This window comes from Lipophrys pholis (genome assembly GCF_963383615.2).
Source record: "Lipophrys pholis genome assembly, chromosome: 21".
Lineage (NCBI taxonomy): Eukaryota > Metazoa > Chordata > Actinopteri > Blenniiformes > Blenniidae > Lipophrys > Lipophrys pholis.
In genome coordinates, this window is record NC_137649.1 from 8,035,671 (window position 1) to 8,053,156 (window position 17,486).

Sequence of the window (17,486 nt, forward strand, 5' to 3'; positions counted from 1 at the left end):
TCTATCTGATCCTGTATGTCAAGGCCCCAGTTCATTTATTGTTGTACTGATGTGTGACGTTTTGCAGCTGATCAGGAGATTGGAAGGCCCCTGGCTGCTACTTCCGACCTCTTGTTTAAAACCCGCCCCTACTGCAGTCCTAGTCTCTAGGGCGGAGAAAAATTTCCCCAGTCTAGATTATTTTTGTTAAATAATCAAGATAGTTTCAGGGAACTCCTCCTGTGTTCTTCTTCCTTGTTGGGCACTTATAAGGCTAGGGCACATACGATCGCATAACATCCATTTTTCATGAAATAGCAGGCGAGTGGCTACCGATACCCACCTGACCTCACTTCACCCCCCCATCGTACCATTCAAATAGCTTTCATAATCGTTAATGAGGCAGAAGTTGGTTGGGTTCATGCTGTTCATTATCTGACACGTTTCTATAACAACACAGAAGAGACAAAAGCAATAACTACGGGCGGCCGGTTGTTAAATTGTTATATTTGTGCACAAATTTGGTGTGTATTTTCAGCCAATCAAGATATTAGAAGAGAAAACCGGGATCAAAGTGTCAGACCGTACGTGTGAATAAGAGAGCGGCTCCATTTACAACGACATCCCTCCTCCGGCGTTGATGAAGCAGACGGGGTCTGAGGCACAAATAAACATGGAGCTAATTTGCTCGAGGCAATGAGGAAAACTAAAGCAACAGTGGTCATTCAGTTTTTATCTTACGTACTTCTTCTATATAAAATAGTAGACCACTAATATAGTTTATCTGGGGCAGACGGAAAGACGGACAGACAGATTCATCAGTGTTCCCACACGACAATCGAAGCATTTCGCATTTTGCATAAAGAGATTAAAGGAACCAAGAGGGAGAAAAGTGTTTGTTATGTCGTCTCAAATTATTTCTCCAATTTGCATCAAATCAGAAAAATTTCTTATTCATATGAAACATTTTATTCTTTTTATAAATGAATTACATTCACAACAAGTTTGAACATGCAAATGATAGCCAGAAGCTTTCAGAGAAATTAATGATGGAACACATTTCTTTTAATTAATGGCTTAGTAATATTAGTTTCACCTTTAAGTGCTTCAAACATTTCCAGAGCCATTCTGATCATATGCAAGACAAGTGATTGCCACGTGTTTATTAATATCATGAAAGAGCCTGAGAAAAATGAGTGACTTAACTAAAGCATTTAAAAGACAGCGGAGAACCTAAACCGAGTAGAAATCGCTCATGGCTAATGTTTTTCTTTCTGCATGAGCTGAGACATGACAAACAGGGCCCCTGGTTTATTCCAGTTCATATACCGTGAGCCACATTTTCTTAGTTATCATCCACCTCTGCAAACGGAAGGAATCAAACCTCCAGTTACTATTTAAAGTAGCGGAATGATAGAAATTCAAAGCACGAGTAAGTTGTTTTTACAGTCGTCTAACTAAATGAATTTCTGTCAAGATAGAAACATGTCAGAGTCGATCAGACGCAGTTCAGAAGATTGCAGTGACGAATCAATTAGCCTTTTGCATAGCACGCAGGCATTGCTGTGATTAATCAACATGTGGTTAAAAATGAAAAACACGAGTTATTTCCAGCCTGTTCAAGTTGAAGACAAACAGCTCAATCACTCACAATCAGCAGAGTGTGGGGAACAACTCCCAGCACAAAATCAGTGTAAGTTTTGTAGCTACAAGTTAAACTTAAAAAACATTAAATTTCATCCAAGTGTCATGTCTGTCAAGCTGAACAAAACACGTGTAGGCGACCATCTTTAATAAACAGAACAACTTAACATAAAACACGCCTGTGGCTCAAAGACAAATAATGTTGTTCAGGATTTAATATTGAAGTTTTGCTACTGCTTCATCGCTGGTCAGTTATTCATTTGTGGAATGTTACCACCTAATGCTTGCCTATAAATCCTATTAATGTCCATGTGTAAAACGAATCAGGTCCCCATAAAAGCATCAAATGCTCACAGGAGGGCAGTACCAGTGTGATGTCCTGTTAAACCATCAAAAGATCCATTTGACACACTTATCATTATAGCACGCCACACACACGGAGAACACACGTCATGTCACTGCATCTGACAAAAGCTGACCTGTGACTGATATGTCCAAGTGTGTGGCGAACATATCATCCTCCCCGTATGTGACACGGTGGTAGACAGGTTAATGATCAGTGCCATCATCACTGTCTGTTTTGGCAGCTCTCTGCCTCACGCTCGTCACATCTTATTACTACTGCCAATCACAAGGGTGAGCACTACCAATTTCACCTTTCTATCAAATGAGCAACACAAAGGGAAGACATCATTTTTTTTATCAACTATGATGGAACGGGAAAAAGAAAATTGCTCCAGAGTGAAATTCACCTTTAATGGCATCTGTGAGGTCCAGGAAAATGGCCACAACTGAAATCCTTCATCACGCAGCTCAAGGACAAGGATTCAAGGGTGCTTCCGTTTTATCATTTGCGCCAATAAAGTAAACAAATAAGCAAATCAGAAGAGGAGAAAGTATTTGGAGCTTTATTCTTATTCCGATTAAATTTATCGCATTGAGGCAGTTTCTATTTCCTGCTCGCAGCTGACCCATATCCAAACTGTGTTGTGACAGTGTGAACGTTGAAATTCCAGTTTTTGCACACCAGACCCAAGCCCCAGTGTTATGTGGTACTCGGATCTGTATTTGACGTCTTGCAATTGACATGAGACTGATGTAACAAATCTACGCTGGAGGAAGCGCCGCCACCAAAATTTTAAAGGCCGTGCTCTCTTTTATCCTCAATCTCCTTCTTTCCCTCGTCATTTTGTCTATATTTTGTCAGTTCCTATTGCACAACTACTTGAAAACGGATATACACACGCTGACTGGTGTGGCATCCATATTTATTGTTGTAAACAGCGTACTCGGCGTGACGTCACGCCGCCTTCTGCGCATGCGGGTCAATTTGGGACTAGAAAACGCAGTCTGATGGAGGTCCTATATACAATTTGACGTGAACAATCACATCAAGATCTGCAGTGTCAATGTAGCCTGAGTGTTATTTCATATTTTGCTAATATCCAAGTGTTTTGACTTAGTCTGGACAAAACTCTCGTGTGTATAAGTAGTCAAGAATGACAAAAATGACAAAGATTGAACAACTGATTAAAAATACAATACTATGCACACTACAAACATTACCATCAACATTTATCTCCATTCATCCATAATGAGAATTGTGTGTACTCATTCTTGATTTAATAAAATATACAAATTGTATGTTTTCACTACGAAAGTTCTCACTGAGAAGCTGCTGCATAGGAGTAGATTAAAACTAATACTGAGCTTTGTGATGGAATATTGGATAATCCACATGTACGTTTGTATGTCATTTTGTCAGAATCAGAGTATGAATTCCTTTCAGTGACCTTGAACTTCGTTAATGTCAATTTAATTCTTCATCCTTGACTAGTCGAGGATTTGAAAACATTTATTCAAGGTGATTCTATGAGACTCTGATTAAAAAATAAATAAATAAATAAATAAAAAAAAATTGTGAAACCATGACCTCAACCTTTAATCACCAAATGCTACTTTGCCTGATTTCCGTTTATCCTTCAGTGATTTATCCTTCCCTCCATTTGAAGACGAAATGCTCTCCCAGCAAAAATGAGAAGCACGGACAACTTGAAAGCAAAGCGCCTGCAGCTGTCACTGGTGCAAATGAGTGAAAACATACTAACCCAGGATGGCACATTTAGGTCCCAGACACCGTATCTAAATCTATATTATCATGCTATGATGATCGTTATCACCTCTCCTCTACTAATAAGAGGTGTTGTGTGACAGTAATGATGTATAGGAGTAATCTCTGATCATATCTTGTTGGGGATTTTTAATCATGAGAAACCTCATCGATTTAAATATATTAGCATAGCAGCCGACGCTGAACTTGGCAGCCTAATCAAGGTAAAGCGACTCACGGGACTGCTGGCCTTTAAAACATCATTCAAATCCAAGCCGCACGGTTTCTTCCTGAATTTGCATGAGCTGTTAGTAAAACACAGGTGAACTTTTGCCCCCATCAACAAAACTGCCTGATAATCTTCTCTCTGACTTGGCAATTATCTCAGTCCTTGACCCGGTAGAGCGAGGGGAGAGAGGGGAGAGCGAGAACACAGGATGTGGGCATGTCAGTGTATCGGACTGGGAGTGCCAGTGGAGCCGTGGGATGCAGAGATCTCTGCGTCTGGCCTTTACTGAGTGCGCGCCGAATGAACTCATCAATATTCATTGACCTGCTCTGGCTAATGTCCCCAGCGACGGGCAGAATAAAGTTGCAGAGGTCGCACACTTCACAAGGCGAGAGGGAGGCAGATAGAGCGAGGGAGAGAATGAGTGATGCCGTGGAATTGAGCAGGAATTGTAAGAGAGAGCAGGTTTCAGACGAAATGAAAGCAAAGAGAAGCAAACTGCAAAAGGGCAAAGCCTCGGGGCCTGTAGGGGGTTAGGGAGTTTATTATGACTTGAAAGTGATCACATAAAACATGCACTGAAAACATAAGTGCAGAAATAAAGACACACACACACACACACACACACACACACACACACACACACACACACACACACACACACACACACACACACACACACACACACACACACACACACACACACACACACACACACACACACACACACACACACACACACACACACACACACACACACACACACACACACACACACACACACACACACACACACCCTTGTGTATGCAAAGTGTGACATGACAACAGGAGAGCAATGAGAAATAAATATCACTTTTCTAACCTCTCCCTCTGTTCTGGATGCTTTTCCTCCTCCCTGTAGTCTGTGGTGGATCTACATTGTAAAACATGACACTTGAGTATACATGATGGCACATGCCTCATGAGGGGAAGCAGATGAAGATAAGAGACGGGGGAGCTCAGAAGTGAAAACACAGAAGAGGAGTGGTTCCAAAGCAGAAGTGGATCAGTGTTGGGAGGAAAGAACAAGCTCGTACCTTAGAACCATCTTGACACACATCTCCTTGACATGACGCCACAGTGGCACACATTAATATGAAGCACAGACTATCAGCTGCCTCTCCGGTATATTTGAATATTAAACCCGTTTGTGCCAGGACTCCGATTTCTCCTTAATCATGCATGCATATAAGGGCCGATGAATATTCGAGTAGTGAGGGAGGCCAAGGTGAAAGGACGAACGGCACTAAGTGATCAGCGTGTTGGTGTAGATGTAATTCCACGGCTGAACATGGAAGCATACGTGCAATTAAGGGCAGAAGCTGTTACATGTTTCAAATGCGAAATTTAACTAGCAGTAGTTCAAATTCAAATGCAGGCGACAGCCCTGGACGAAGACACTCACACCCTGCTAAAGTGAAGCCTTTAACTGTTCATACCAAGCAGCAAAGAACAAAAAAAAAAAGAAAAAGAGAAAGATAAGTCGCACTCCCGCTTCATCTCAGATTTTACCGTCTTTCTCCTTTGCTCTTATCGGGCACTTTGCTGCCCACTCCTATCACTCCAACTGTCCTCGGGCTCTTTCCCCCATACTTCTTTTCTTGTCCGTCTCCATTTCCACGTCCTGTCTTTTCTTGTTTATTTCATTGCGCTGCCTCCTCTCTGGTGGTTTTTTGACTGAATCATCAGCAATCCCACCGAGATGACAAAGTGCTGTGCTCTCCTCTCCTGGCTCCCGAGTTTAAAAACTAAACATAAATAAAGTGTTCGCAGGGAGCGTAAAGAAAAAGCTGCCAAAATAAGCAGAATTACAGTCGGGACTTGGCTATCATGACAGTGACCCCTGATCTGTTGCATTAGACTCTGTCCATAAGATAACTTCCTCGACCCCATCACATTTATTATTTATCTACTCAGGGAAAGTCTCCTCTCTCGCTCTGTTCTCGCTCTGCATAACCCTCTCCCTCCAGTCTGAGCTCATCCATCCACTTTCATCAGACAAATCTCTCTCAGCTTTTCTCGTTAGGGTTTCGACTCCCTTCTGCAAAGCTAATTCATTAAACACAAACCTTGGACTTCCCAGAAAGTTATTTTCCACTTATCTAGTTTTTAATTTGAGGCTGCATAGTGAAGGAGTGGTTAGGATTCCTGTGCTATAGCAGGAAGGTCACCACTTCAAGGTTGGGATTGGAGGTCTTTCTGTGTGGAAATTCCATGTTTTCCCTGGGTGGGTGGGTTTTGTACCCTGTACTCCAATTCCCAGGATTTGAGTTGAATTGGTGACCCTCAGTTGCCTGTAAGCTGTGAATGTGTGTGTGACTGTCTGTCTCTGTGTTTTTCTCTCTGTGACGACCTGTCCAGGGTGTAAAGTGCCTTTTCCCATCGTCAGCTGAGGGGACAAAATGGAAAAAATAAATAAACTGTTCCGTCAACCAACAATCCCACTTGTGTGTCTGTTTGTATTCCTGTAATATCAACACTGAAGTTACAATAAAACAGTTCCGTGTGCTTTATTTTGTATTCTGTGATGGTGTTTTCTTGCTAAGGCTTATCTTATTGCCATGTTGTTGTACAATTTACAAAAGACCATCATATTTACATACACATCAAGAAAAGAAAGCATACAGGGAGAAAAAAACTGAATTGCTAACAAATGTATTGTCCGAGACATGATCTCTTTTGAAAACGTTCTCAGATTTTCAACACTTTTCAGTGGAACCTGCATGTGGTCTCCATTTCAACACAGTGAATTGATTTGAGGAGCGCCGTCTGCCTGTGTATGCATATGCATGCCTTAATAACAACCCGGTATATATTATACGGTGTGCAAAAACAGTGACGATTTATAATTTTCTGCTTAATTGGTGCATGCACAATGAAAATCAACACCATACCTATTAATGGAAGTGAGAAATGAAGGGTAGGGCAAGAAAAAAAAGGAGGAAGGAACTGCAAAAATACTATAAGTGGATGATGAAATGATGAGAGGGCAAAAAAAATTTCAAGAGTGAGAATAACACGAGTACATGTAGTGATGAGAATATGGCAAATTAAAAAAAAAAATCTGAATATCACCTATTCAGCCAACTTCTATGTCTAAATATCTTTTGTATAACATACCTCACCTTCTGACTGCAGTGGTGCACCGTCACCTCACAGTGAGAACATTCCCAGTCTGGGGCAATGCGGTGGAGTTTCATGTTCTCTATATGTAATACGTTTGCTTTCTGGGTACATCACTTATCTGCCAAAGTTCATAAACGTAGATTAGAGGCTAATTGTTGACTCAAAATAGTCGTATGGGTCTACTGAGTCGGCTGGGATTGACTGGAGTCCATATAAACCCAATCTCTGCTTCTACTCATGAGCTATGGTGTTGAAAAAATGGCCACTTGAGTGTTTCTGCACATCCAACCTGGTTGTGCCTCCCAGTCCCTCAACCTTGAAGCACCTAGTGACCCTACAAAGAATAAAAGTGGAAACACCCATATTGTATGGATGGGGTTGTAAGACATTTGAGATAAACGTGTGCATCAGTATGTAAAGCTTCTGAAGAAAATATATTTTTTTTTTGTTGAAGTGAACTTTAAGGTTAGCAGTGAACACACATCTTTCACAGCCCTGTGGAAATACTGTATCCAAAACATTTGATCTGCAGATTGATGTATGGATGTGCAACAACTTGAGAAGAACAGCCTCTAGCTGTCGCAAACGCAGAAGCATAAAAAGGACATTGACATTTGGAAAGGTGAAACGGTTAAAAAAAAAAAAAAAAAAGGCCTCAGGAAAAGTCAAATAGGGGCAAGGTCAGGTTGCTGCCGTCATACAACTTCACAGTCGGCTCTCCACCGCTTGGCTCATCCATATTAGTTAGACGGTGCACTGGAAGGCCAAACAGCACAGCACCAAAACACTGTGTCACGGCAAATGATCCATGACACTGACGGGGGAAGAGGGGCTTGTAGCATGAATCACTGATCACTACTGATGGGCTCAGATGATACATTTTCATTGCACCTTTCCCCAAAGCTGTGCAACACTCCGAGCCAACACAGGTGTGGGGTCCTTAATGCAGTGACCCGGGGCTCATGTGCGTGCGGTTTGTTATAAGCCTTTCGTAGCCATTAATGCTCGCGCGGGATTTAGCACAGTAATTAGCATCTTCACGGAATAAAATCAAGGCCACGACAGAGATGGCATTACACTAACAAGCATGTGCACTTAGCACCCAGGCAGAACAGGCACGCACACACACACACACACAAAGCCACACATATTTGCTTTCTAATGTCGCCTCTGTCTTTAAAATGCCACAAAAAAAAATATCCATAAGTATAATGTTCTTAGCAACATAAAGGCCAAGTTCACAATGTACACAAAGACAGGCGCACAGACAAAGCAGGCCCTCCGATCTTGACAGTGGTGACATTTGGATGCTCTGCTATTACGACTAATCATTCAAAATTAAGTCACAAAATCTATTCCTGGCTTCACCTCTCACACCCTCTAAGCCGCTCCTCCCGTATCACGTCCCTCCCTCCTCCACGCTGCCTAAATGTCAGCATTTCAATTGGGCTTGTTATTACTTTCCTTTTTAGGTTCCTCCGTGGCTAAGTAGTGTGTCAGGACGCAGAGGAAGGGAGGGAAGATGATGTATCCGAGTGGTAAGTGGAATATCCTTCTCTTTTTCAGTATCATCTCTGCATCTTGGTGCCTCTTTATATCTTTGATCCATCATTATCCCGCTGCTCTCTCACCGTTTCCTTCTGATATATCATCGCAGGGTCCGTGCGAGGCAGCGGCTGTGAATCACGCAGTGGCCTTTTCACTGACGCGGCCCGGCCTGACCCAGTCTGGACACGACCGGACCAAACAACATCCATCATGACGGCATCGGTCTGCTTCCATCACAAATTGGTCCAACGGATGACGTCCGTGTGTGTATTCGTCTGGTTCTACATTCACAGTCTGTTTGGATGTTTGTGCAGAAACATGCAGAGTGAAGGTAAAGATAAAACAAAACAGACTACAGGGCTTCTCTGATCCAAGCAGAGTTTGTGAATCTGAGAATTTCCTCCTTTGCTGTAAACGAGGTGCGCACCAAAGACAACAGGATTACACCAATCAGATCTGTGGGAATGCACAGTGTGTCAATGAAACACAAACAGTCCAGTTATTATCCAGAAAAACAATAAAGCTGTGGCGTGAATAACCTTGCAGGTAAATCAGTGCCGATGATCACAGATACTTTACTCTGTATGTAAATTTGACCTCCAAATCACTCAGTCAAGCTTGGATATCAGAAAATACTCAGATAAAACAGCTGATAAAACACCTTTGTGAAGTCAGTAGATACAATGACTGTGCACCGTGTGAAAGGGCTGCTTGTAGTGACAAACTACAGCTAATTACATTCTCAGTCTGCAGGTACTTTACAGCAGAAAGCTATAATGACTTGGATACCCTGAGCCACAATTGTTTTTCATTAGTTTCAGTGCTTTTACTCTAATCTTTCCTGTTTATAAAAACAGTCATTACCTGATGAACACCAAAAAGCACACATATGCAGATACTAGTTGTCAGTTAAACTGTGGAACATTTAGCTGCTAAAGAGGCAGACTTTTCACTCAGACGCGAGACACGGAAAAGAGCCGGAGTGACGCCGAGCTCAACAATTGTGTTGCCAGAAACACGGCTTCACATGAATACTAATGACGCTCACCATCTGATGGATGAGAAAATATATGCTAACAAGTTCAATGCATCAACTTAGAAAGTGATAAAAAAAATAAAGGCAATATGTCAGTGTTGTCTTTAGAGCTCGTTTTAGCTGAACCACAGAGGGCTGGAAGTGTTGCTGCAGCTTCAAAGGGTCTGTCTTTCTTTACAGAGGGGGGGGGGGGGGGGGAGTGGTGCATTAGTTTGTACCCTGAGCCCCGCGGTTTTACGTGCGAGAGACAGACACGAACAGGTGAAAGGATGCATCATGAACAACACGCACTGATGAGCAGCGACCCGCAGCGTTCGCCTGCCATAGCGTGGTACCAAGTTGACGACACTTCAACTTCAAGGTGCCGTTTGACATTTTGCAAATATGTGCTCATTAAGTTATTTGTAGAAAATAATTACAAGGTCAATTAGATTATCTCGGCATAAAGTCAAAAAAAAAAAAATCAAAAATAGGGAAACACAGAGAGGCTTCAACGAAATCTACAAGCCAGCACCCTGCTGAGCTCATTAATTAACACAATATCTCTCATGTTTGATCTGTTACCTTCAGGCAAAGCCGGGCTAAATAACTCACAGCCCTCATGCTCGGCTCAGGTGTTTCCTTCATATTTATATGTGTTAACGCCCGTGGAGTTCCACAGCAACTTACAATGTTTCTACAATAAGTCCATACAGAAGAAGAAGAAATGTATTACAAATTCAATGGATTTTCTATTTACTTGCGCTTCAACCAAAATAAATTGACATTAATACTAAACATGTCCATTGATTAAGAAACTATAGAAATGGTGCAAAATCACAACACTATTATTCTTATTTATTGATTTCCAATTTTTCTTCAAAATCCTCTTTTTGTGCATAATTCATCAATGACAATTTATCCAGCTAATGTGTATTTCAGCATATGGAACAAATGGCTGTGATCGTGACACTGAAAAATGATGTGATCAACTGAAAACTTAATTTCCTAAAGTCTTCATTTAGTTGATAAATGAAGTACTTATTTTTATTGCTCACTTGTGGAATCAGTCCAAACATTATTTGCTAGAAAGAAAAAAAAAGTCCTTAAATAACTAAAATACACTTTTATCTTAGAAATTTTTCAAAAGTTTTACAGGCAGAAATGCCGTCAATGAGAAAAGAGAGGGAGAGAGAGAGAACCAACAAGAAAAACATAGATACAGTATAAGGCAAAGTAAGTTGAGGACAACGTCTCGAAGAAAAAAAAAACACTGAATGGATATTGTATTTTGTGATTTTAAATTGCATGTTATATCAAACTATTCAAGCTTCTCAGCACATGGAAATGTTACAAGTGGACGTGAAGTGCCAAGCGTGAATAGCAGTGGGCATTTATCTATTCTGCAGCTGTCTTTGATCAGAGACGACAGCCTTAATCAGACGGCTTTGTCAAAACAGTGGCGAAAGAAAAGAGAGAGAGAGAGAGAGAGAGATGAGACAAACTCCAACTTATACTACTGGCATCACTTTCACACACAAACTCTGCCTTGACAGCATGGTTGTCATGGAAATCACAGCGGGCAGCCTGTTTGTGTGTACACCGGTGATATGTGCACACTGCAATGAAAGGCAGGGAATATGCATGAGTATGTAAGACAGATAGAGTAGTTTTACGTCAGCGTGTGTTTGTCTCGCGGGTAGCCTGCAGGGAGACAGTCGGTAGGGGGTCTTGCTGATTAGCTAAGGGATCAGTGGGACAGACGGGGAACAATACCAATGTCTTTCTTTTTCTCCTTCTCCCCTGTCGTCCACGCCAGCGTCTGACTTTCTACTCAGCGAGCGCTACTTATCCCTCCTGCCACTTCTTCCATTTCATTTCAAACGAGGTCAGACAAGGGCAAGACCGAGTCTCTGACACAGTCTTTGAGGCAACTTCTTACACTGTTTATGAGCGGTACAAGCCTTAGCCAATATGATTAATGAACAACTGCCTTCAAGTGGATGATTTACCATATGGACACTCGATCCAAATGGCGGGCAAAATGTAATACAAATTAAAAAAAAATGTGTTTGTGCGTGTGTTTTTGTTTTGTGTCTCACTGTAGATATGAACACACACAAAAAAATTCCAGCTAACAAAAAATAACAACAAAACATTTACAGGCCTTGGGTTACTTTGGAGACGAGAGAAAGTGGCTCTCTTCACCTGAAATGAGCTTCACTCATACAGCGTTCCTTCTTTTTTGAAGATTAATTAACAGATCCCTGGATTGTGCTCTCCTTCAAGAGTGCCTGCTCCTGTATGTGTGAGTGTGTTTCATTTGCCAAATGTCGGGAGTGCACCCTATTAGTTAAAGAGTCCGGGCCCACACACCTGCCCACCTGCGCTGACAATGGCCCACGGCAGCATGCATACATTTACACTTTAATTAACCAGCCGGAGCCATTAATTAGTCAGTCAGATAACTTAATAATGAGCAACTGAACTGTCGACTACACCTAGGAGGTGTTAGTGTGTCTTCTAAGTTGGTTACTAAGGTTTTAGGAATGCGTTAAATCAGGGGTGTCAGACATAAGGCCTGTGGGCCAAATCTGGCCCGCAACAGGCTTCAAGCCGGTCAAACCACTGAGAAAATTTAAAAAAATTTCAAATAAATCATTGGTTTTTAATTAAATTTCTAAAAAGTAGCAGAAACAACACAACGCTGAGACCTGAGCGGAGATAATGACGACGCTGCCGGGAAAGCTAGCTACCTCGCTGCTATCAAACTAGCCTCAGGGCCATGCTGTCAGGGTGAGTTTGTAAAAACATGCATAACGCAGCAGATGTCAGTTTTATGGACATTTGACCGGATTTTGCACCAGAAAATATCATCAAAAGAAGCTGTATGTTGAGACTAGTAATTTTCTGTAGAAATATTTTGGGTTTTGTGAAAATACAGACATTTTCATCACGTATACCTTGCGCCACAACAAAGACAACCTTTCATTTTTTTAATTAAAAGTTATTATGGTACTATTTCATCAGTCCGGCCCACTAAGATTATATACTATATACTATTATATACTATATGTGGCCCCTGAACTAAAATGTGTTTGACAGCCCTGATTTAAATACGTTTTTCCATTGTTCTCAATCAAGTTCCAGTCAGATGGCAAAGCTTTATACAGAATTTTTCTTTTCCCTTCTCCCATTTGTATAACCTTGTACAGTTTGTGATAAACTAAATTCATACAATGCATTCATCCAAAAGCCTCAAGTGCTTTTTACCCTGAAATCATCTCTGATGCACTGATTGTGTTTTATGTCAAGTGTGTAAATTATATTCGTGAGTTTCATATTTCATGTGAAACGCAGAACAAACATTTAACCTGTCAAATGGAGACACTTTCAAAGATAACTTAAATTTATAAATATAGTACTGCCGCAGAGTCTTAACAATAGTGACAAGTGAAAAATACCTTAACAACATCCTACTTATCGCTTAAACAGTGCAACAACAGGTTTTTTTTCGCTCTGAGCTTACAATCTTCGATAATGGAAACGTATGTCAGTATTCACATGTTTCATTATGGGAGTGAATACTTAATGCATCCTCTCAGAATTGTCGCTTCCCATTCCAAGCCTTCATCTTCAGTTCTTCCACTATCCATATAAATGTTTGTCTCAAACATCCAAATTAATGACAAAATAATGTTCTCACTGAGAACTTTGAGGGCTTGGATGCCATGCCGTGTGGAGATTTTATGTTCCATACAAGAAAAATGCCTATAGATGTGAATGTGAGTGTGTGTGTGTGTGTGGTTGTCTCTTTTTTCTGTTTTGAGTACTATGATGGACTGGTGACCTGTCCAGGGTGGAGTTTGCCTTTCAAACATAGACAGCTGGGATCGGCTCCAGCCACCCATAACACTGGATTGAAAAAAGTCGTATGGAAGATGGATGAAAAAGCTGGAAAACGCAGGTGAAGCATGAGAAAATATTTAAATCAAACCTGGATATGCAAGACAGGTTGGTTAGACAAAGCGGTATAAGTGATGAATAGTTGAGTGGATGGAAGACAAAAGTCTCAAAGACATCCAAATGCTCTCTCACCTTGAGGAGATTAATTGCAAGGGTTTTCATTTGAGAGTGCTTTGGATTTATGTTATTTCCTTTCAGGTAATGTATAATTTCCACCTTGGCAATATGCTGTTTGATATGTCATCGATGCTTTGGTGCAGTACCTCTCTGTCTTTGAGAACAGCCCGGGTCCTGTAGAGCAGCAGGAGTCGCACATCACTGTCGCCCAGGCTGAAGTTACTCTCAAGGATCTGCAGCACGCTGATGCGAGGGCGCACAGGCAGAGACGCGTCGCCGCAGAATGGACGCAGCCATGCCAGGAGGTCATCTGAAGTCACCGCGTTGTCACTGAGGGAGCGCCATGAGAACGACACCAGTCACAGTGAGGCAGAGATAAAGAGACAGAGACTGAGAGATAACGTGTAGAGGTCATTCCAAGAAAAAGTTAGCAAGTAGTTTAGTTTTCCTTTCAAGAAAGCTGATGAAACACTATTCGTGTTGTCATAACATTCTCGACAATAAAGGATATCAATATTATAGTGATAATATCAAGATTATGGTGAGGTAGGCATTGGTCGAAGGTTCTACCGTATAATTTTCCAAAAATGTTATTCTTTGTCGGAAAAATTCTTGATAAATACGTATTTTACACAAGCAGTCATGCGCCACAGCCTGGGGTAGTTGTATGCTTTTGCACTGTTAAAGGTGAACGGTACTATTTCCAATAGAGTCTCATTCATTTTGCTGAGCAGCATCGTGTGCTTGTTATAGAAGAGTAGCCTGTCGACACAACGACACAAAAATAAAGTAAACTTTGGCCTAAATATGGATGCTTCAAAAGAGACAAAATATCTCAAAACACAATGTAAACAATGTTAAAGACAAGGTTGATACAATACATTTGTTATTTACGAAGTGTCTTGAGATATGTTACGTTTTTTGGTCCACTGTTATCGTGAAGTTAAAGTCCAATATAGTGACACCACCACTTACTATAAAGATGTCCACATAAAACGAGAAAGTTAAGTCAAATTCATCCATTTGCCTGCTACTACCGTACAGATTTTGTTTTATACATATATAGAATACATCAAGGTAAAAGCTACAAAGATTTTTTTCAGTTGTTATTTTTTTGGAAAAACGTACAAACATAAGGACGTTTTTTCTTGATGTGTCAATTTAGGAAACTACAGAATAATGAGCCGAGATCACACTAAATATTGATCAGATGTATAAATGATTTTACCCGGGCTAGAAATAAAAAGTACCAACGTAACAGTGCCTATGTGCATAACTATGGAAACAAGTCATTTAGAGTCATTTCTATCACAGAATTATTATTTGTCTTTTTGTTTACTGATGTTATAATAGAACTGATAGGGCAGATCTGGAGCTGTTGAAATGTTGTGCTACTGGAAAAGAAAGGGAGACAAACCTGCTATCACACAGGCTGGCAGGTACCTTTTTGTTGATTTCTCCTAATTTATTTATCAGGCATTTTACTGACATTTGACACGCCACAGGTATTAATTTCAGCGCATGAATAGAATTGAAAAGGCAGAGTATAATGAGAGTGTGATGCCGTTTGAGGAGCGTATTTGCCGCTTGTGATTTATTGTGCTATTTATTTATTTATGAGTTCAGGCATCAACACATTTATTTAGATGATGAACAAGTGTTATAATAGGGCACTTCAGTTCAAGGGACACAAGTTTCACATCACAAAGCAGATTTGTACGAGTGTGTGAGGGGGCACACGTAACCTACCCAGTCTGCACATTGTTGTGCACAGCGGTCACCATGGCCTCCAGAACTCCAAGGGGTTGTGGGTAATTTGTCAGGGCATTCGAGTCTCCACTGAAAAAAACCAAACCACATCGCCACAGTTACCTTACATGATGTGCTAATTAAGATAAGATTTTCAAATTACCACAATGTCAAGGGACAACAGCTGAGGAAAGGAAAGGGGGAAAAAAAAAATAAAAAATCAAAGGCTTTGTTGGTTAAAAATGTGTCTGGCAGCGATTCAATGTTTAAAGCAAATGCAGCTTTGTAAAAATTAACCATCGTGAAATTGTTTTAGGTCCTGGAGACAAGATGCAAGAGAAAAACATTTATATCTGTCTCCAACTTTACAGCCTCACGGGCTGAGGATGCTGGGAATTTAGGAGAATATATAATTTACTTAACACTGATAAAAGCAGGCTTTTTTTTTTCCTGATGAGGTGTAAATGAGATTTAAAGGCAAATAAGTAGTATTTGAGCTTAAAAGGGCAACTGGAAAGTTATTTGTGTATTTTCCGGTTCTGCTTACTGCTATGTGCATGTACGTGTGGGCTGCATGTTGGGGGGCCATTTATCACGAAGTGAGAAAGGTGGTCGAGGGAAAAAAAAAAAAAAAAGTGATTTCCCCAGACTCGAGTCCAAGTCGCAACTGAGATAGAGCGCAACCATACACACAAATACAAAGACTTGGCCCATACATATAATCGTGCCCCGTCCACAGCCACATGCACACACGCGCACCACATCCAAATGAGCTGGCGAGAAAAGACGGCGCAGCCTTTTCTTTATTGCATTTTACCACTTACATTTTCCCTTCAAACACAGACCAGTTATGACAGATACAAAAGATGGCCATTAGCAAGAGGCTCAGGTATAAGCCTGCTGCAGCAGACTGAAGGCTCTGGGAGAGCCAAAAACAAGGCTGCCTCATTCATACCTGCCAAACACAATGCTTCAAGAAAACCCTGAACACACACACACACACACACACACACACACACACACACACACACACACACACACACACACACACACACACACACACACACACACACACACACACACACACACACACACACACACACACACACACACACACACACACACACACACACACACACACACACACAGGCTACATGTGCACGGTCCTGTGCGTGTGCAGAGATCTGCAGGAGACCAGCTGTATAAGGCTGCATTCATTATATATATATAAGAAGATAATGATCAGAGAAAGGACCTTAGTGCACAAATGCAAGAATGAGTGTGTGTTTGTGTGTGGACACAAATACAAATACAAATGAATGTCTGTGCACGTGCAAACGCACTTATGTGGAGGGGGCGTGTGTGTGTGTGTGTGTGTGTAAATACAGGTGCCATTTATCTGTACTATGCACCATTGAGCAGGTATAAAACAGCAGGAAATGAGGCAGGGATATAATCAAGGCGATTGGTGCACATTTATCAAGCCAATCTCGTGGCCTGATGATATCTGGTTCCGTTGGTTGGTTTGTCGGTTTAAGCACTTGATACTTTAGAGGGCAAAAAGGACGAGAAGAAAATGCTGCCATCAGTTTGTACCAATTCAAGCCAATTAAACAAAGTTACTGGAACACGCTCAGCAAACCGTTTCCTTTAATCTTGAAAATATATATTTTTTTAATTTTTTGGGATTTCGAGTCGTGCAGTGTCCGAGTATTTGCCCCGTCCCTAAATGCAGCAGCTCTGCAGGCGTGTCGAGTTGAATCATCGCAGCCTCCCCTTTGAATGCTGGGAGCAGGAAAACACCAATAAAATGCTGTGAGCCCAACTCCCACAGGCAGCTACTGTGGATTCAATTCAACACTTCAGGCATTTGTTTTGACAGTGTTCTTTCCACCAACATGCTGAGCCCAAAGTGGACCAATATACAGCATATTTTCAGTTAACAGCCAACAAAGATCAGGCTG

At 41.3% G+C, this 17,486-nt stretch overlaps 1 protein-coding gene across 1 annotated transcript in view; it reads right to left on the reverse strand.

The window, feature by feature from the left end:
- The window catches only part of nbas (NBAS subunit of NRZ tethering complex), a 174,594-nt gene that overhangs the window by 31,289 nt on the left and 125,819 nt on the right, over positions 1 to 17,486 (reverse strand). Inside the window, exons 48-49 of the mRNA XM_080490409.1 lie at positions 15,523 to 15,612; positions 13,920 to 14,103 (exon numbers count right to left, since the gene is read on the reverse strand). Of these exons, the coding sequence (XP_080346535.1) occupies positions 13,920 to 14,103; positions 15,523 to 15,612 (274 nt within the window). The remainder of the gene's footprint in view (positions 1 to 13,919; positions 14,104 to 15,522; positions 15,613 to 17,486) is intronic.